This window comes from Mastigoproctus giganteus, chromosome 9 (assembly GCF_048544385.1).
Source record: "Mastigoproctus giganteus isolate SK-2022 chromosome 9, ASM4854438v1, whole genome shotgun sequence".
Lineage (NCBI taxonomy): Eukaryota > Metazoa > Arthropoda > Arachnida > Uropygi > Thelyphonidae > Mastigoproctus > Mastigoproctus giganteus.
This window is the reverse complement of record NC_143583.1, coordinates 186,099,806-186,122,222: the sequence shown is the minus strand read 5'-3', so window position 1 is coordinate 186,122,222 and position 22,417 is coordinate 186,099,806. Positions and strand designations below refer to the sequence as shown.

Genomic DNA, 22,417 nt, shown 5'->3' with positions numbered 1-22,417 from the left:
AGTAATTATAGACCTTTTAGTTTAACTTCTGTTCCTGGAAAAATAATGGAGGCACTGGTTAAAGAAGCACTGCAGGATCATCTAGACAAGACTTCAGTTATAGCTCAGACACAGCATGGTTTTGTTAAGGGGAAGTCTTGCCTGACCAATTTGATTGGATACTATGATGCAGTCACAAAAGAACTGGATGCAGGGAATAACTTTGATATTATATACTTGAATCTTAGAAAGGCTTTTGATACTGTTGCACATGGAAGACTGCTGCACAAATTGGAGCAGTGTGGCATTGGAGGCAAATTGCTGCTATGGATAAAGGGGTGGTTGAGGGGGAGAAGACAGAGAGTGGTAATCAATGGACACTGCTCATCGTGGACTAATGGTATTAGTGGAGTCCCTCAGGGTTCAGTATTGGGTCCATTATTGTTTTCTGTATTTATAAATGATATTGATGATGGTATATCAAGCTTAATGTCCAAGTTTTCAGACGATACGAAGGTTGGCAGGGTTGTCAAGGACACTACTGACACTGTGCTACTGCAACAGGATCTGGAAAGGTTGAGGAGATGGGCTGAGAGGTGGCAAATGAAGTTTAACATTGACAAATGTAAAGTACTACATATGGGAAACAGCAACCCCAGAGCAACGTATCAACTCTGTGGTACTACACTGACAGTAGTAGAGAATGAAAGGGACCCGAGGGTGGTTGTGCAGGCAGATATGAAGTTTTCTGAGCAGTGCAGACGGGCTGCAAGAGCAGCTCATGGTGTATTGTTGATGATATATAGAAATTTTTCTAGCAGGGATAAGGAGGTGATTATTCCCTTGTATAAGGCAATGGTCAGACCTCACCTACAGGTCTGGAGGACTCATTTCAAGAAGAATGTAGAGATGCTGGAACGAGTACAGAGAAGGGCAACAAGATTAGTGAATGGAACAAAGGGGTGCTCTTAAGAAGAAAGGCTTACGTTTTGCAAATTACAGTGTCTGGAGACTAGGCACCAGCGAGGTGATCTGATAGAGGTGTATAAAGCCTTGAATGGTTTGAGCATGCTCAATGCCGATGGGATTTTCCCTCTTGTTCAGAATAATCACCTGAGAGGGCATAAATTCAAATTGAGGAAAGACAGATGTAGGATAGACGTGAGGAAATTTGCCTTTAGCCAGCGGGTGGTTGGTTGCTGGAATAGACTTCCATCCCTTGTCGTGGAAGTTGATAGCCTAAATAAGTTTAAGGCTCAGCTGGACAGGTATTTCGAATGAACAGAGGGGTGAAGTGGAAGCGGTTATTTTTAATTAATTAATTAATTTTTTTTTTTTTTGGCTGATGCTGCATAAGCTTGCTTTCTTGCATAAAATGCCTCTACTAATGCTAATGCTAACAGTGGATAAATGAGAACAGAATGAATAAACTGATTTATGAAGGCATGCATTAATACTTGTGAAATGTATGCTAGACTGAAAATGTGGGAATGGAAAACAATTCTGGAAAACCGGAATACAGGAAATTGTATGCCAGGTGGATTTCACAAATACTAGAACCACATCACATGGAGCAGAGAGTGCAGGCTTCTGCTGATTTTTTGAAGTAGTACAATAGAAATAGCCCTTGATCACATTAAAGATAGCAGTTAGCATTAGCATTAGTAGAGGCATATGATGCAAGAAATCAAGCTTATGCAGCATCAGCCAAAAAAAAAAAAAAAAAAAACACACTTCCATTTTACCCCTCTGTTTGTTCGAAATACCTGTCCAGCTGAGCCTTAAATTTATTTAGGCTATCAACTTCCACAACATGAGATGGAAGTCTGTTCCACCAAACAACTACCCACTGGCTAAAGGCAAATTTCTGCACATCTATCCTACATCCGTCTTTCCTCAATCTGAATTTATGCCCTCTCAGGTGATTATTCTAAGCAAGAGGAAGAATCCCATTGGCATTGAGCATGCTCAAACCATTCAAGGCTTTATACACCTCTATCAGATCACCTCACTGGTGCCTAGTCTCGAGACACTGTAATTTGCAAAACTTAAACCTTTCTTCGTAAGAGCAGCCCTTTGTTCCATTTACTAATCTTGTTGTCCTTCTCTGTACTCGTTCCAGCAGCTCTACATCCTTCTTGAAATGAAGCCTCCAGACCTGTATACAGTACTCAAGGTGTGGCCTGACCATTGCTTTATACAAGGGAATAATCACCTCCTTATCCCTGCAAAAAAAATTTCTGCATATCATTGACAAGACACCATGAGCTACTCTTGCAGCCTGTCTGCACTGCTCAGAGAACTTCATATCTGCCTGCACAATTACCCCCAGGTCCTTTTCATTCTGTACCACTCTCAGTGTAGTACCACACAGTTGATACTTTGCTCTGAGGTTGCTGTTTCCCATATGTAGTACTTCACATTTGTCAATGTTAAACTCCATTTGCCACCTCTCAGCCCATCTGCTCAACCTTTCCAGATCCTGTTGCAGCAGCATAGCGTCAGTAGTGTCCTTAACAACCCTGCCAACATTTGTATCGTCTGCAAACTTGGACATTAAGCTTGATATACCATCATCAATATCATTTATAAATACAGAAAACAATAATGGACCCAACACTGAACCCTGGTAGGACTCCACTAATAACATTAGTCCACGATGAACAGTGTCCATTGAGTATCACTCTCTGTCTTCTTCCCCCTCAACCATTCCTTTATCCATAGCAGCAATTTGCCTCCAATGCCACACTGCTCCAATTTGTGCAGCAGTCTTCCATGTGCAACAGTATCAAAAGCCTTTCTAAGATCCAAATATATAATATCAAAGTTATTCCCTGCATACAGTTCTTTTGTAACAGCATAATAGTATGCAATCAAATTGGTCAGGCAAGACTTTCCCTTAACAAAACTGTGCTGTGTCCGAGCTGTAACTGAAGTCTTGTCTAGATAATCCTGCAGTGCTTCTTTAACCAGTGCCTCCATTAATTTTCCTGGAACAGAAGCTAAACTCACAGGTCTATAATTACTTGTGTCAGCCTTTGATCCTCCTTTGATATTCCAGTCTATGGGTACCTCCCCTGAGTCCAAAGAAGCGTTCATAATTATGGCTAAGTGTTTTCTTACTTCCTTTGCTACCTCCTTTAATATAACTGGATAGATCCCATCCACCCCAGGTGCCCTTTTTTATGTTTATTCTCAACAATTTCTCCTCCACTTTCCTCTCAGTTATTACAAAATCATCTAGCTTACTGCCAGAGTTTACTTCACCTCTGACATTCCCCTTCCTGAATAACTCCTCATGTGTGAATGTAGATGCAAAATACTTGTTTAGTTTGTTAGCCACCTGAGCAGGATCCTCAACTGTTGAACCATCAATATCCAGTGGACCAATCTGATTCATCCCTTTCCTTCTAGAGTTTACATAGGTAAAGAAGTCTTTTCTGTTTTTCTTTGCATCCTTTGCCAAGATTTTCTCATAATATGCCTTTGCCTGCCTAATCTCCTTTGTGACTTGGTTACAGACCAGCTTATATCTATCATAGGCTGCCATGTCACCCATTTCTTTTTTGCCATATGTCTCATTAGTTCATCTGACATCCATTTAGGCCTAAACCTTGAACAATATTTCTTAGTTGGTATGTAAAGCCTAGTAGCTTTCTGCTAAAGGTATATGATATATACTAATTTGTTGAGCATTGTACAGGCACCATTATCAATGAGGTGTATATAACCTTCATCCAGTCCTGTCCTTGATTTGGCAGATGCTTTTTTTGACTCATTGAATCAGAATTTCAGATCTGCTTCTGCTGGAGATCCCAAGCCACATTTCGATCAGGGAAAATGAATTAGCTGATATCACTGCAAAATCAGTCATTGTCTATTGGTCCCCTATACAGATTACAGGCAAATTATACTCCCAGATGGCAAAATTCTTGGCTCGGACAGGTCACAAATAAACTACATGAGATTAAGCCTGTAATCAATAGTGGTCCAGTCTACACAGAGTCCGGAGAGAGGAAGTTGTTCTTGCTCAGCTCCACATAGGTCAGTCATCTGACACAAGTATTTTTGCCCAGGGAAAGACTCTATGTATGAGAATTGAAAAATTGTTTTAACCATTTATCATATTTTTATTGAATGTCTTATGTTTAGGGATGCATGCCTTTTATGTTTTACAATTTTAATAATCTGGCTAAACTGTTTACATTTTATGGAATATGCTTATTCAATATGGAATATGCTTAGAAGTTATAAAAAAATTCATCAGTGCTTTGGCCAAAATATTAGAAACAATGTTAGTATCTTTATCTTATAGGACCTCCATATAACTGAATTATGTCATCAAATGCAGTTATTATAGAAATAGCAGAAATATGGTGCCACTCTGTCATACAGGATGTTTGTCAGAGTGTTCTATAATCAAGAAGCACATAGATTCTATAATAGTATACCGACTTGCTAGTGGTGAGACATAAACACCTGGAAAACAAAAATGAGTGGGTGTATGTTATAGGCCTGTTTATTGTGATGAGTAGGATGAACGACTATATAAATAACTAAAGTGAACCAGTAAAATGTCTTATGGGGTATTTTAATTTCCAAATATTAATTGGAATTTGTGGGTTGACTGCTCACTTACTAGCAGAACATTTCTGGATTTACTAGCTAACAATTTTCTACATCAGCATGTTAAAGACAACAAGAGAAAGAGATATTCTTGATTTGATTATTTAGGCATGTACTCTTCATATGTATTAGCAATGGCTCTTCTTGCAATAAGAGTCTCTTCAGTTAAAGGAACTATAAGTTGGCAGTGATCTTAGTGTTTATGAAGAATTTATTTAGAGATATAACTACTTAAGGGTAAAGGGAAGGGATTTTGTTTTTGCAAAGGTGATTGCAATGGTCTCAGACAGTTTTTCAGTTCTTTTCAGGGGGGCCAACTGCTGCTGTTAGCAAATACAAATGATAAATGGGAAGTTTTCAGGGAAGTAATTGTAGAAGCTATTAAACTTTTTATACTAAGAAATATTTTTTCAAGGTTTAGACTGATATGGATGTCAGATGTACTGATGAGACTAGTGGCAGAGAATAAAAATGCATGATATGATTATAAATTATCAGGTGACATAGAAACCTGCAATAAAATTAAAGTAGTCTGCAATCAAGTCACCTAAGAGTCACTAATAATCTGACTTACCAATGTCAGATTGTGAAAAGTTTTTGGCTACTAATGCAAAGAAAAGTAGCAAAGGATTGTTTGCTTATGTTAACTCTTTCCGTCTACTGTTATCTAGTGGGCCAATGTGGTTCATTGGCCCATCCTGTACAGGTTGCTGAACTGAAGAAGCTTTTAGGGATGCCAGAAGTATACTGAGTTTGTAACTGGGAACTAAATAATTTTGTGATAACTGAGAAGAAAGTGAAAGGAAAATGGCGTGCTGAAGCAAAAAATAAAGAAGGCACCTGGTACTAACAGAATCTAGCCAATTATATTAAAAGAAGTAGCAAAAGGGAAAAAAAGATTGGATATGTGCAAATATCTTTCATTTTCACAACGGGTGGTGAAAAGATGAAGTGAGTAATTAAAGACCCTTAAACTTGACTTCTGTTCTAGGTAAAATTATGGAATTAGTTTTTAAAGAAGTATTGCAGATCATCTTGACAGGAACGCAGTTATATGGCAATTGCAGCATGGATTTATTAAAGGGAAATCTCTGACCAATCTGGTTTGTTGCTCTGACACAGTAACTGGATGCAAAAAATAATTCTTATATCGTATACTTATATTCAGTAAAGTTTTTGACACTGTTCCCCACGTAAGAGTGCTATAGAAACTGGAACAGTATTGGGATTAAGACAAGTTACTGCTATGGATAAAGGGATGGTTGAGTGGCAGAAGATGTGGTTATGAATAGGCACTGTTCCTGGATTAATTTAGTGGAGTTTCTTGGGTTCAGTGATGGATCCCTTACTATTTTGAGTATTTATTAACGATATTGTTGAAGGCATATGAAGGTTTAATGTCTAAGTTTGCAGATGATACAGAGGCTGGCAGGAATCGATATACTGCTGTTAACAAGACCTAGAATAATTAGGTATATTTGCTGAAAGTGACAATTCAAGGTTTGACATTGACAAATGCAAAGTACTGCAAATGGGTAGCAGTAACCCCAGAGAAATGTACCAACTGGGTGGTATTACACTCGGGTAATGGAGAATGATAAGAGATCTGGAGGTAATTTTGCAGTCAGATATGAAGTTTTCTGACCAGTGCAGACAGGCTGCCAGAGTAAGCCATGGGGTCTTGTCAATGTACAGGAATTTTATGAGCAGGGATAAGCAGGTGATTATCTCCTTGTATAAGGCAATGGTCAGGCCACACTTGAGTACTGCATACAGGTCTGGAAGCCTCATTTTAAGAAGGATGTAGAGTTGCTAGAATGAGTACAGAGAAGGGCAACAAGTACTGGTGAAGGGAACAAAGGAGTGCTCTTATGAAGAAAGGCTTCAGTCCTGCAAATTGCAGCTTCTGGAGACTAGGCACCCTTGAAACTATTGAGCAGGCTCAATGCTGATGGGATTCTTCTTCTTGCTCAGATTACAAACCCGAGGGAGCATAGATTCAAACTGAGGAAAAACAGTTGTAGAATAGATGTGCGGAAGTTTGCCTTTAGCTAGCAGGTAGTTGATTGCTGGAACAAACTTCCATCTGTTGTCACCGACCGGGCTAGCCGAGTGGGTAAAGTACCTGCCCGGCAACCCAAAGGTCGCAGGTTCGATTCCCGCCTCGGGCTTGGATCAAAGTACTGCAAAAACCTTGGGAGGTGCAATATGCCCACAGAAGCCGATGCGCCAACAACTACCAAATCAAAAAAAAAAAAAAAAAAAAACCATCTGTTGTTGTGGAAGTTGATAGCTTCAATAAATTCAAGGAAAAACTAGACAAACATTTGCAACCAAAGAATCAGTGAAATGGGAAAGGTTTTTTTTTTTTTTTTTGGCTGATGCTGTATAAGCTTGCTTTCTTGCATCATGTGCCTCAGCTAATGCTAATGTTAGTCATTGTCATGTGAGAATTGCGCTGACAATGAGGTTTAATATAACTAAATGCAAGATTATTTTATATGGGTAGCTTAATACCAGTATAATATGGGATTGAAATGAAATACCAGTTTTCTGATATTTCATTCAAGATATTTATCTTCAATACTGGTCTGAAATTTGCATGTTAGCAGGTCTGTTATATATCAGTAACCTGTTCATGAGAGAAAAATTATGCATCCAGATATTTCAGTTTTGTTATTTTTAATTCAATATTGATTGTCTTGTGTTTGATGATTTCATTATTCTGTACTAATAAAACTGCTTTTGAAATTCAGCATTTAATTTTTATTTATTTATTTTTAACTTATAGTCGAGGAGCTAACTTTCTGACTCAGATCCTGTTGAGGCCAGGTGCATCTGATTTAACTGGAAGTTTCAGGTGAGATAATCGTGGTGCAAACTAAACAGATTTTCATCGGATATGTAAAATGTTAGAACATTGTGCCCAGTTATATACACCGATGAGCCAAAACATTATGACCACCTACGTAATATGATGTTTGTACCCAGTGAGGCCTGGACACTACAAGATTTCTAAATGTGTCTTGTGGTATCTGGTACCAACACGTAACCAACAGATCTTTTAACTCCTGTAAGGTCCATGGTTGAGATGCTGCAAAGCGGAGTTGCTGTTCCAACAAAACACAGATGCTTGATGGGATTGATGCCTGAGGAATTCAGGAGGAAGACCTGGAAGTCTTCCTCATGTTCCATGAACCAGTCTCGAACAAACTGGATGGTGTGGCATGGCGCATTATCCCACTGAAAGACAGCACCGCCAGAGGGGAAGACCATTGCCACGAAAGGGTGTACCTGGTCAGCAATGATGTTTAGGTATAGGTATATTTGGGTCTAACGGTTCCTGGGATTTCTCCCATCTCTGCTTATGTACACTGTATCGGACAAGCCTGGGATTTAAAATTATATGGGTCATGTGGTATGTAGCATGTTGTGCCCTTGTTCATCCGGCCTATTAGCCGCCGGGCCCCTAATGGGACCCGACGTTACCATACCTCACCACGGGGAGGCCGGTCGGGTGTTACCTATATAGTACTCTGGCGGGTCCTGCCACCTACTTTCCTGGGATTTCAGTGGCTAGAACCAAAAAAAAAAAAAAAAAAAAAGTGCTGCTTGTGGTTAGTTATTAGCATTTGTTAGAATAATTTAGAAGCTGGTGTGGGGCTATACGCTGAAATAATATTTGCTATATGCCTAAATTGGTCTTGTAAGAAATTTTGATGTAGTTAAATTTGGATGTGTAGGACTGAAAACGCTGTGAAAGTCAACAGCAAACGGGATGTGAAGACTGAAGACCGGAGGGAAGAAAAGGAAGTAAGGGGCGATAGAGAGGATGGCCCACAATTGCAGTGGAGCAGGCCCATGCTTCACCAGAGGGAAGAGATTTGGGGAAGGGGAGGCATGGGGGGGAAAGCCCCCTCTCCCCACAGGAGGGGAAAGAAAGCACCGTTCAAGAGAGAAACAGTGTATGTTGAGTCATATGACAACCTTGGATCTCCTTTAGTCCAGGTGCCCAACAGGGCAAGATGGGGTTCTTCTGGTTTTCTGTTGTGTCTTTGACCAAGTTGAGTCAGAGTCTTAGTTGTGTTTTCATTACTCTGGGCCATTGAGGGATGGCTGTTGTCTCGTGATTGATATTATCCTATTCATGGATTTGTGAACTTTTGAGATACCTCCACTCAAGGGGAGGGTAGGGTCTGTTGTCTTGTGAACAGATTTTGTGCAAAAAGTGTGAATGCTTTGTAGGTCTCTTCCTTTTGTAGAACAATGTCCTCCTGGTTTCGAAGAAGCAAGTCAATCTTGGTGTATAGTTGACATCTGAGGTCCTCGTAGTGGTCACACTCGTAGCCCAGGTGCTCCCAGGACTCCTCCTGTCCACAGGAGCACCGTGGAGTAGCTGAGATTCCAAAGTCATATAGCCTCTTTCTAAATGAGTCTGTCTGGTCAATAGGTAGGTGGTTTGGAGTCTGGGCGAAAACCAGGCTGGGGAAGAGTGGATAAACTTGTCTGACATCCGATATAAACTTCTTTGTAATGGAGCCTTTGTTAGCAAGTTTCCAGCGATTTTGCCATAGTGATTTCACGTGTTGCAAAATCCGTCTGTTCTCCACGGTTTTGGAGTTTGCTAGGTCTGTGGTGATTCCTATATGGGAGACTATTTTTCCTTTGGAATGTTGGTACAGCAACCCCCAGCACGCAATCTCCAAGTCCAGGGGAAGGCATCCCACCAGGACCTGGAGTGTGTGGGTGCTCACAGTGCAGCAAGCTCTTGTCGTTATGAGTAATATCGATCGGCGTGTCATCTCCAGTTTTTTCTTGTTGACAGCTGTGTTAGTCTTTGTGTACCAGGCCCCAGCTACATAGGCTAGTGCTGGGATAAAGAATGTCTTATAGAGGATGCCAAGGGCCCCGCTTCTTCAGGCCCCAGTCTTTCCTAGTGACTCTGGCCAGCAGGCTTGCATATCTTCTTATTTTTGTTCTCAGGTAGCAGAGATGTAGCATGAAGCTAAGGTTTCTGTCAAGTATCACTCCAAGGTATTTTATTTCTGTTAGCAACTTTAATGGTTTTTCCCATTTATCCTAATTTGCAAAGATCTTCCAGGGTCAAGGAATCCCTGAGAAGTATTGAACTTGTTTTGTCTGAGGAGATAGTAAGGAGATTTGCGCTAGCCCAATTTTGCAAGTCGCTAGTGGCCTGGTTTGCTATGGTCTTCAGTCGTGCCCGGCTGTCAGCCTGCAACATCAGAACCAGGTCATCCGCATATGCCTGGGTTTTAACACTTGGAATATCCAAGTTAAGGAACTCGTCGAGGACCAGGTTCCAGAAGAGTGGCCCCAGGACAGTACCCTGAGGGCAGCCTCTGTGGACCGGCCTAGAAACAGAGGCATATGGAATGGTAACAGTGATGTGCCTGTTTTTAAGATAGGATTTGAGGCATCAATATAAGTCTCCTCTGATATGAGCCTTCTGGAGCCTGGCCAGAACAGCAGGCCACCAGAGAGAATCAAAGGCTCCTGCAAAGTCAATTGATATTAGGAAGAAGTATTGAAGTTTTTAGCTATTTCAATAATATTTTCCAGAGCCTCTACCGCCGAGCGCTCCCTTTCTAAAGCCATATTGATTAGGCGACACGAGGTTTGATTCTTGGAAGTGGTTCTCGATTCTTTGGTAGAGAAGGCGCTTGAAGAGCTTGCTGAAGATTGACAGCAAGGCGATTAGCCTATACGACCCTGGCAATCCTTGTGGTTTCGTCGGGTTTTTTAAGATGAGTTTTATTTGTGCCATTTTCCACGAGGCCGGGAAGTGGCCCACCGAGAGACATCGGTTGAGGAGTCCCAATATTGTGTTCGGTATAGTTTCTACCACCACCTTGAGCATCTCGGGCTCAATTTGATCTATACCAGGGGTCTTTCTATTTTTCATCCTCGCTGCCGCTATGCTGAGCTCCATTGGTGAGAAGGCAGGTTCAACAGCTGTAGTTGGGTATGAGTTATTGTCCTCACTTTGTTTTCTTTTTTCCTTGGTTTGAGGTTCGGTTGCAGGAAGAAAAATATGGAGACCAAGATATTGTCTATAGAAGATTTCCGTGTTCTGGTATAGGTTCCCTAAGCTGTCTCGTTTGCTGTTACGACTTCCCCCCTGGGGAGTTTGTTTGTTGTGACCCGGTACACCACTCCCCAGGGGTTAGTATTTCCTTCTGTATTTACTAGGTTTTCCCATGAGGCTTTCTTTCTTTTCTTTATTTTAGCTGTGTAGTCATTTCTGGCCTCACGGTACTGTTGACCAACCACGCACCCTCTGAAATGCCTTGCGGGCACTATTTACCCTTTTCCGGAGATCTGTGAGCTCTGGTGCCCACCCAAGGAACGGCTTTGAGGGAAGGCACTTTCTTCTTGATGGCTATATCTGCCACTTCTGTGATTGATTTTGTTACCTCTCACTGATGCCAGTCTAGGTTGAATTCATTGGGGTTGGAAGTTTTCTGCTTTCTCCATCAGCAGCTGCTTAAAAAGTTTCCAATCCACCTTTGATATGGCGTACTTGGTAATAAAAGTCGTGTGACATGTTGCGTTTGGAGTGATCGGTGGAGGTTGTAAGTTAACACTGTGATCTGAAGTGGTCCAGTGTTTTTGTACCTCCCAAGGAGAGAGGTGTCCTGCTATGGAATGACTTGCAAGGGTTAGGTCGATATTTGCTTCCCACATAGTACTCGAGAAGGTGTGGGGCTGGTTTGGTCTGTTTAGAATGGATAGGTCGCCGCTTGATATGTACTCCTCTAGGTGCTGGCCTTTGTTTGTTGTTCTCCGTTCTGGTGTCTCACTGTGCCAGGCAGGTGATCTGCAGTTTGCATCAAGGCCTAATATAAGTTTGGCATTTGGCAGTTGTTGCTGCAGATTCTGAAGATATTGAATTGTAGGGAGTATGTCTTCTCCTGGTCAGGCGTAGATGGACACTACATAAAATTCCCCTAGGAACGATGCTATATGGGTGCAGACTGCCCAGGTTTTGCACAGGTCTGTTATCTTAGTTACAGTGAGGTCAGGATTACAAACAGCGATGGCAGCCCAAGGAGTTTCACCCTCCACTCGGACAATTTTAAACTGTAGTGGGTACCCTCTAACTTGATATTTATGTGTCTAGGGCTCTTGTAGAAGAAGTAGGTCTAGCTTCTCTTCTTTAGCTTTCTTAACTAGCCATGCTACTACTGCCTTGGAGCGTTGCACATTGTGTTGTGCTATCTTCACCTTTGACATGTTATAGTAGTTGTTATTACGCTCCATAATTGATTCTCAATTGTTGTGCACCCTTTGCTTTAATGTAGACAGGGCATTTACTGTCCCTGATGGAATGATCCGATGGTAACTTCATGGCCCTACAGTTTGCACAAACCAGGGTTTCTGCTTTTTTTTGGGCAATTGTTATATTCATGCTCAGTGTTGGCATAAAGGCCACAAGTGGGTTGTGACTGCTTGCAGGTGTGAATCGTGTGGCCAAGCGACAACACCGGAAGCATTTGGGAACAGCCACATGCTCTCTGAAACGCTGGCTGCTCCAGTTTACATAGATTCTGGACTGTTGGCTCAGGATTCTCCAAGCTGCCGGAGACAGTTCAATGATCCAGTTAGCAGAATTTCCATTTCTGGGCTTTGTTTTATACCTCAGTATGATATGTTGTCATGGCTCATCGCTGGTGGGTAGCTGACAGCAGTTTTTGGTATAGATCTCCTGAACAAGTTCTGGGATCACGTCTTTGTTGATGCCTATTAGGCATCAACATAGCCAGTTCAGCTATGAGGTCTTAGGAGGGTATTTTAGGATTGTGTAGTATTCCCTGTAGATCTTCCTCTGTGTCAGTCTGTATTATAACTCCAACGTTTCTTGTCTTTCTGACAGATCTAATCTTTGTGTGTTTGAAGTCATCCTTAAGCTTTTCGATTACTGTTTGTTTCATTTCCTCACTCGTTTTGTGGACTTCGGACTTCGTTTGACGTTTGACATTGGTTTCAATATTACTAGATGTGGTTAGCTGGGTTTGTACCAGGATGGTCCAAATGATTGTCTCCATTTTCATCCAAATGGAGACGATCTGTGTGCGAAGAACAGCTGTAATCTGTTGGTTGGCTCCTTAAAGAGGCTCTCCAGGGTATTTCGCAAAGCAAGGGACTGCTCCGGGACAGTTCCTTCCGGGAGAGCTGGGTCCATAGGGGTCTCTTGTAGTTTATCCCATGGCTTTCCTGAGGTTTTGTCATTTTGGGTGGCAGTTCCTTGTTTGGGTGTGAATTCCTTGTTTTCACTTTGGGAGTGAGTCTTCCTATCAGTGTTTGGTACAACATATTTCTTGTACTTCGACTTGGAGGCGGAATCTCCAGATTGCGTGGATTCAGAGTCCTCGTAGCAGTCCACTATGACCGGGTCATCACTATGAGCTGTCTGTGAAATAGGTGCTCCAGAATTTCCTGATATGTCTTCCTTTTCCATCATTTTCTTATTATCGGGTTCACTTCGGATAACCGAGTCTGTATTGTTTTCATTCAAGAGAGGAATGAAAGGGACGTCGAGTGACACTAGTTAGGTGTTTGTAGTGCAATTATTAGCCTTCAGCAGAGCAATAAGTTTTTGGATTGTTCCCCTCCAAAAATAGTGGGAGGGAAGGTTGTGCCAAGATCAGCCCAGAAGGATACTTTTGCTTTCTGTACAATGCCCATGGACATTCGCTTCACAGATGAACTGCAATCAAGGTCACAGCTAATAAATGTCAGATGACTAATCCCTGTGCCGGAGAGAGGAATACTACACATTCCACAGTACAGGTCAGTACAGTAGCTTGTCTATTGTAAGTCTATGGCAGAGGTGGGGGGGGGAGAACTTGATAGCCATGATTTATTCGCAAAATAGTCAATTTTTTATCACATTCACAGTCTCAAAATGTTGGGACAGTATCACAGTCCAAAGTCACTCAGGTGGAAGCTCCCTCCCAAGTCAAATGCAGGATCCAAATGTGTTGACCGGGAATATTTGGTCACCCTCCCTATTTCCCTGTTGTCAGTGGCATGGTGACTTGTCTGCCAACAAAGGGAACAGGTAAAAAAATGTTTGTATTCTGCTAAATAACCCAGTAGATGTAAAAATAGTCTCACCTAGGGAGTCTGCTAATGTTTCTTTAACACTTGATACACTTTGCCTGAAACAGGATGCACTTAAACCACATGTTTAGACACAAAATCAGGAGCTGGAAATAACATATCCACGCTGAACGGCTGCCATATTGATCTCTATGATGTTTAGGTAGGTGGTATGTCAGTGGCATGGTGACTTGTATGGTAGATGTCAGAGTGCCCAGCACATGGATGACTGGACCCAGGGTATCCCAGCAGAACATCGCCCAAAGCATGACACTGCCGCCACCGGCTTGTTTTCATCCCACAGTGCATCCAGGTGCCATCACTTCCGCAGGTAAACGATGCACACGTACCCGGCCATCTACGTAGTTAAACAGGAAATGTGATCCATCAAACCAGATGACCTTCTTCAGTCACTCAAGGTCCAGTTTCGATGCTCGCGTACCCATTGTAGATGCTATTGCCAGTGAACTGTGGTTAGAATTGGCATTCGGAGTGGCCTGCAGCTATGCAACCCCATTTTCAGCAGGGTTCGATGTGCTGTGTGTGTGTAGTGACACCATTATTTCCGTCACCAGCATTCCAATTACCGACTAGTTGCATCACAGTCGCCCTTCTTTATGTCTTCATTCCGTTTTCTGTTTCTTCTAGAAGTTCCTGCTGAACGTCTCCAAAAATCCATTTCTGTGGAGAGCAATTTGTTTTCTGCTCACCTATTCAATGTCCAGGTTTCCGCTCCATACAATAGAAGACTTTGTACAATCGTTTGAAATATAAGTTTCTTTGTTTTATTTAGGATATTTTTGCTCCACAGAACAGAGTTTAACATGCCAATAGCCTTTCTGCCATCTGTAATTCTCTTATTGATCTCTGCTTGGGATGATCCATCACTTTGTAAGATTGATCCCAAATATTTGAATTTATCGACTTGTTTGATTTTAAAACCTGCAATATTTAGAATTTGTCCTGGCCCTGAAGACAAAATTTCAGTCTTGCTAAAATTGATTTTTAGACCGCATTGTTTATATTCCTCAAACAATTGACGACATGCATACTTTGCATCGTCTAAGTCTTGTGCTATCACCACCTGATCATCTGCAAAAAGTAAATTGTGAATATAGGTGTTTTTATTAATCGGCAATCCCATTTTATTACATTTTTTTGACCAAGATCTTAGGCAGATGTCGATATAAACTTTGAAAAGTGTTGGTGACATGCAACAACTTTGTAATAAGCCTTTTGACGTATGGAATTCAGGTGTCAAAATGTGACAAAGCTGATCCCACTTTAATTCTGTATCTATTATTCCTGTAAATTGCCTTAATAACGTTAATCAGTTGTCCATCAATATTTGCCTCTTTTAGTGCTTCCCATAAGAGTTTTCTTGGAACACTGTCATATGCCTTTTCAAGGTCAATGAAAATCATAAAAGATTTTTTTTCCCTTTTGATTGGCATTTTTCAAGGATCTGTCGTACTGTTGAGATATGATCTCTACATGACCTCCCAGCTGAAAAACCACTTTGTTCTCTGATACCTCAATTCGGGCTTCTAAATGGTTCCTGATCCATTTTCCAAGTATGTTTAACAGCGGGTTCAGGACGCATATTCCTCTGTAATTTGAACAGCTTTTCCGATCGCCCTTCTTATAAATTGATGTAATATATCTAGTTATCATTTCTTTTGGTATTTCTTCTCCTCTCAGTATACTATTTAACAGTTTTTGTATCAGAACAGCCACTCCTCTTCCTCCATATTTCAGAAGTTCCATGTAAACTCCTCCAGGTCCAGGTGATTTGCCATTCCTTCCTTCCTTTAGCAGGAGTTCCACTTCCCTAACAAAAACATTTAAGCCCGAGTCTTCTACACCAAAATCCTCCATTGTCTTGAACTCTTCCCGGTCTTCTTTTAAAAGTCCTTCATAGTACTCCGTCCAGTCTTTCAAAGGTATTAATTGCAAACCAGCATTGTGTTTATTCTGTTTTCTCAAGTCTTTAAGGACCTTCCACGTTTCCGCTGATTGCTTGAAGCCCAATTTGCTATTAATAGTTGCGCATTTCCTTTCCCATTCTTCATTTTTCACTTCTCCTACCAACCGATTGGCTATTTTCTCTTTTTTAACATGAATGTTCCTATATGCATCATTCCTATCACCCAGCCATTTCTGATATGCAAGTTTCTTTTCCTCTACAGCAGCTCTTACTTTCTCTGTAATCCAGGTCTCTTTTGGTCCTTGGCTCTTCTTTTTGCCTAGGATTTCATGAGCTATTTTTTTAACAGTATTTTTTAAATATTCGTAGATTTCTTCAGTATTACCTTTTATCTCTATGTTAATTGCAGCATCCAGTCTTTGGGTGAAGTTGTTTCTAATGCTGTCGTCCTGGAGTAGGTCAATGTTAAATTGATCCACGTGTAGCATTTCTCCTTCCCTGCATTGTTGGTTGTCCACACATATTTTCTTAATCCAGTTCCACCTCAGTGTTGTTTTAACAAGAAAATGATCAGATTTATATCCACCATTGTAAATATATTTCCATTTGGAAAATTCAAGCAAACAGGTCTGATCCTTCAGAAAACAGACAGATATTTAAAAAAAAAAAAAAAAAAAACCCTCTTTTTTTTTTTTTTAATATCTGTCTGTTTTCTGAAGGAATATAGTAATTTAATTGGATTATTGCTCCTTTACAGCTTATTGTGCAGTAATACAAAATATGAATCACTTGTATGGTGTGTTAATGATAAGCAGTGTAAATTGAGAGAGAGAGAGAGAGAGAGAGAGAGAGAGAGAGAGAGAGAGAGAGAGAGAGAGAGAGAGAGTGTGTATCAAAGAGATTGTAATGCACGATGCAGTGAGTTGTGTGTGTGTCAAAGAGATTGTAATGCACGATGCAGTGAGTTGTGTGTTTATCATAACCAAACATCAATGAAACTTATCTCCTTTCCTGATCTCTATTTCATGTCACAAATGAACAAATTTTAAGAATGAAACGTATTGACATTAAGTGTGGCAGTTGTTTTTCAGAAAGATGTAATTGCTATATGTTTCATTAAACAAATAAATTGTATGGTATGTTAATGCTAAACAGAATCAAATGGCTAGTGGAGGAACTACCATACTACCAGATCTGCCACTTGTTTGCAGTAACCCCAGTGGGGTCAGGGTCCTGATCACTATTTTTACATATTTGCCCTCCCCCCTGCTAGGTTGCTTTTTTTAGCAACCTAGCAGGGGAGGGCAGAAGATTGCCTCTGTAAATGGCAGTATTTTCTGGGATCTCTTTTAAAATTGAGAAATGCAGAAATGTATAAAATAACCATGATTTGGAGCATAGTTTTAACTTTAAAAGAAGTATATTACACAGCATTGCAGATAAAAAGATCAGTTTTTACTAATGAGTATCTGCTATCTCCAGTCACATGACTAATGCATTCTTGGATATCATGGAAATCCATATCTCAGAAGTAATATACTCATATAAAAGAATGTAATAAGCATTAGCATTAGCATTAGTAGAGGCATATGATGCAAGAAAGCAAGCTTATTCAGCATCAGCCAAAAAAAAAAAAAAAAAAAACCCTCTCCCATTTCACCCCTCCGTTTGTTCGAAATACCTGTCCAGTTGAGCTTTAAATTTGTTTAGGCTATCAACTTCAACAACAAGTGATGGAAGTCAGTTCCACCAACCAACCACCCGCTGGCCAAAGGCAAATTTCCGCACATCTATCCGACATCCGTCCTTCCTCAATTTGAATTTATGCCCTCTGAGGTGATTATTCTGAGAAAGATGAAGAATCCCATTGGCATTGAGCATGCTCAAACCATTCAAAGCCTTATACACCTCTATCAGATCACCTCGCCGGTGCCTAGTCTCCAGACTCTGTAATTTGCAAAACTTAAGCCTTTCTTCGTAAGAGCAACCCTTTGTTCCATTTACTAATCTTGTTGCCCTTCTCTGTACCCGTTCCAGCAGCTCTACATCCTTCTTGAAATGAGGCCTCCAGACCTGTATACAGTACTCAAGATGTGGCCTCACCATTGCCTTATACCAGGGAATAATCACCTCCTTATCCCTGCTAGAAAAATTCCTGTATATCATTGACAAGACACCATGAGCTACTCTTGCAGCTCGTCTGCACTGCTCAGAGAACTTCATATCTGCCTGCACAATTACCCCCAGGTCCTTTTCATTCTCCACCACTTTCAGTGTAGTACCGCAGAGTTGATACATTGCTCTGGGGTTACTGTTAGCCATATGTAGTACTTTACATTTGTCAATGTTAAACTTCATTTGCCACCTCTCAGCCCATCTGTTCAACCTTTCCAGATCCTGTTGCAGCAGCATAGCATCAGTAGTGTCCTTAACGACCCTGCCAACCTTTGTATCATCTGCAAACTTAGACATTAAACTTGATATCCCATCATCAATATCATTCATAAACACCGAAAACAACAATGGACCCAACATTGAACCTTGAGGAACTCCACTAATAACATTAGTCCACGTTGAGCAGTGTCCATTGATTACCACTCTCTGTCTTCTGCCACTCAACCATCCCCTTATCCATAGCAGCAATTTGCCTCCAATGCCACACTGCTCCAATTTGTGCAGCAGTCTTCCATGTGCAACAGTATCAAAAGCCTTTCTAAGATCCAAATATATAATATCAAAGTTATTCCCTGCATCCAGTTCTTTTGTGACTACATCATAGTATCCAATCAAATTGGTCAGGCAAGACCTGCCCTTAACAAAACCATGCTGCGTCTGAGCTATAACTGAATTCTTGTCTAGATGATCCTGCAGTGCTTCTTTAACTAGTGCCTCCATTAATTTACCTGGAACAGAAGTTAAACTAACAGGTCTATAATTACTTGTGTCAGCCTTTGATCCTCCTTTGTGAATTGGGGTTACATTTGCACATCTCCAGTCTATGGGTACCTCCCCTGAGTCCAAAGAAGCTCTCATAATTATGGCTAGGGGTTTGCATACTTCCTTTGCTGCCTCCTTTAATATAACTGGATAGATCCCATCCACCCCAGGTGCCTTTTTTATGTTTATCCTCAACAATCTCTCCTCCACTTTCCTCTCAGTTATTACAAAATCATCCAGCTCACTGCCAATGTTTACTTTACCTACATCATTCTCCTTCCTGAATAACTCCTCATGCGTGAATGTAGATGCAAAATACTCGTTTAGATTGTTAGCCACCTGAGCAGGATCCTCACCTGTTGAACCATCAATATCCAGTGGACCAATCTGATTCATCCCTTTCCTTCTCGAGTTCAAGTATGTAAAGAACTCCTTTCTGTTTTTCTTTGCATCCTTTGCCAAGGATTTTTCGTAGTCTGCCTTTGCCTGCCTAATCTCCTTTGTGACTTGGTTACAGACCAACTTATATCTATCATAGGCTTCCATGTCACCCATTAATTTGTATGTATCCCATGCATTTTTCTTCTCTGCCACATGTCTCATTAGTCCATCTGACATCCATTTAGGCCTAAACCTTGAACAATATTTCTTAGTTGGTATGTAAAGCCTGGTAGCCACCAAGATTAGTTCCTTGAATGCTTCCCATTTTGAGTTTGCTGTTGGTAACATCATCAGTTGGTCCCACTGTATAGAATTTAAATACTGTCTCAGACCATCATAGTCGCCTTTACGAAAACAAAAACCCTTCCCTTTACCTCTGATGGTAGTTACCTCCTTGAGTAAATCCCACTTCAACACACTGTGATCACTGCCACCTAGTGGTTCATTTATCTGCAGGTTCTTAATGCATGAAGAATCACTACTGATAATCAGATCAAGAGTATTGCTCCCTCTTGTTGCCTCACGAACATGCTGATGTAGAAAACAATCATCCAATAAATCCACAAAAGCCTTGCTAGTGTGCGAGTGACCAACCCACAAATTCCAGTCAATATCTGGGAAATTAAAATCCCCCATTATAAGACTCTCTGATTTACTGGCCCACTCTATTTCCCTGTACAATATATTATTATACTCATCGGAGTCATTAGGCCTATAGCACACTCCTACTCTCAATTTTGATTTCCCTATGCTTATGTCACACCAAACTGACTCGACACTGCCCTGTCCATCGATGTCAACTGGCTTCACTTCCTTTGACTTTATGTGTTTCTTAATTAATAGCATAACCCCTCCTCCCCTCCTGTCCTGTCTATCCTTTCTATATACATTGTATTCCCCAAATTCCAGTTCCGCATTACTTATATCTGTGTGACACCACGTCTCTGATATCCCAACAATATCTGCCTTTGATGTTTTGAGCAATACCTCAAATTGATCAAATTTATTTACCAAACTCCTAGCATTGGTGTACACGCAGGTATACATGCACCTGTTTCTATTCTTAGCTATCCTAACACAACCCATGTGTTTACTTGTAACGCAATGACTACCAGCAGTCTCTGAAATATCCTGCATCTTGTTTTTCAGACTTCTGCTCATTTGAATAGAAGCAGTGCAAGAATCACTTCCACCTCTGCCAGTGGCTACTGTTAATCTATTAGTCCTTGTATCCCCCCCAACTAGCAGTTTTCCGACCCACCTAACACTGCCTCGACAGCATCAGCAAAAATTCTTGCACCCTTTCTATTTAAGTGTATCCCATCCCTGTAGAAGCAATCTCTCCTGTTAACAAGTACAGTCCAGGTTGAAAAAAATTCTACCCCTTGAGCCTTGCACAATCCCTCCAGGGCCGAATTGATCGACAAGGCTCTCATCATATACTCCCTCCTATCGTGTCTGGGCAGAATTGCAGACACTTTCAAGTTCAACCCTAATTCACGGCTTTTTTTCAACAGTGACCTGTACTTGCTTAGTAATTCCGCCGGTCTCCTACTCTTAATATCATAAGACCTGGTTACATTCTGGATCAGATTATCAGACCCCCCCCTCTCTCCCATAAATTTATTTTACTCAGTTATGAACAGGGTAAGAAAACTTCACAGTACACTAATTATGAAAGCTGTTAATAGTAGCTAGTAGACAAACTAACAACATTTAAATGTTATATGCTGTTGGTTATAAATATTGATTGTGTAACTGATGACAAATATAGTAGCTCATTTCTCCTCCCTTGGTAAATGTTTATTGACAGGTGTCCTATGTGAAATTAGCAGTTCATTGATGTATTGTATTTTTCATTTATTGATTGTTACATTATATATCTATTAAGATGGAGTGGGAAAGAAATTACACTTCTACAGATGCTGTTTCTTCAGTTAAGTCAAGTTATGTATATAAAAAAAACAAAAAAACTCTGACTGAATATAGTACATAATACAATAGCTGATTACTACTCTAAGAGGTACTGCAGATGTTTACTTTTGCCATTTTCCAGCATGAGATTATACTTCGTGACAGCATCATGAGTCAACATTAGCTATGGAAGAGATGAAGTTCAGTTGTGTCACTACACAAGTCAATATAGTTAGAAGAGCTTTTGCATCTGCTGAGGTGATTTGGAGTAAACAATATGACATTCATAAATATTTGATCAGATTAAACTTTATACATACTAAATCATATGAAAAGTTTTGCATATAGCATCAGTAAAAATTATAGAAATGATCAATGCATAACAAGCTTCTGTACATTTTTAATATGGTGACTAGTTCTTTGAATCACAACCTGTTCAAAGTTTTCACTAAAGGTGCTAAATTATTGCATCAAGTGAAGCAGATTATCAACAGCAGTTATTTGAAACTTAGCATCGATAATTCCACTGCCTCTGTTTGTACATGATGCAATTTTTAATCTTGACATTAAAATATATAGTGTACATATATAGGCTTATTACACACTATACATAATTAAATTTATATACATTGTAAATATATTGACTTATACACACTACACATAAATAATTAAATTTATATCCACCATCGTAAATATATTTCCATTTGGAAAATTCAAGCAAACAGGTCTAAATGGTCTACCCTTCGCTGCAGAAAAGACTCAATGTTGACTCATGGTGCTGTTGCAAAGTATAGTAGTTCTTTGACATATACAGTATTTTTTTTTTTTTTTTTTTTTTTTAATATCTGTCTGTGGACCACAGTCATACCTGTTGTATATCAAGGTTTCTCTGTACTTAAACTGTATAAATAAGTGTACAGTATAGATTTGACTCAGCTGAATTTTAGACTATAACACCTCTAGATAGGCTCAAAAGTGCTTTGTTACTTCACTGTATACTAGTTTACTACTGCACATTTACTTACAGCAATCAGCCACACAAGACATTGTAATGGTGAAAATTCAGACATTAGTGCAACATACCATCATAAAGAGTCAAGGCTTTAGAGATCTTGTTTGGGAATATGCTATTTCTGAGCCTTTTGTTTTCTGTATACTGTCACTTCTGCCAAGAAATTGCCTATGTTATGTTATGTTATGTGGAATCCTTTTATCACATGTACTGTAGTCTAGTCCTACATAAGATTGAGTCTTCAGTTAATTTTGTAGTTCCTGGGTCAAGTGCAGTTCAGTTTTTGGATGTAAATTATATATTACAATAGTACAAAGGATTGCTATATTAACTCATAGAGTAGCTGTTTTTACTTGTGTTACTTTTTTTTGAGTAACATTATTTGTTAAATTATGAGGTATTGTGTAATTTGATTAAACATCCGTACTGGTGATAGTTTTATAAATTACGTTACATTA

General features: G+C 40.2%; 1 protein-coding gene across 2 annotated transcripts in view; it reads left to right on the top strand.

The window, feature by feature from the left end:
• The window catches only part of Dpm1 (Dolichyl-phosphate mannosyltransferase subunit 1), a 110,751-nt gene that overhangs the window by 63,443 nt on the left and 24,891 nt on the right, over positions 1-22,417 (top strand). For both annotated transcript variants that reach the window (XM_090381909.1, XM_090381910.1), the window contains exon 6: positions 7,397-7,465. In XM_090381909.1, the coding sequence (XP_090238035.1) occupies positions 7,397-7,465 (69 nt within the window). The remainder of the gene's footprint in view (positions 1-7,396; positions 7,466-22,417) is intronic.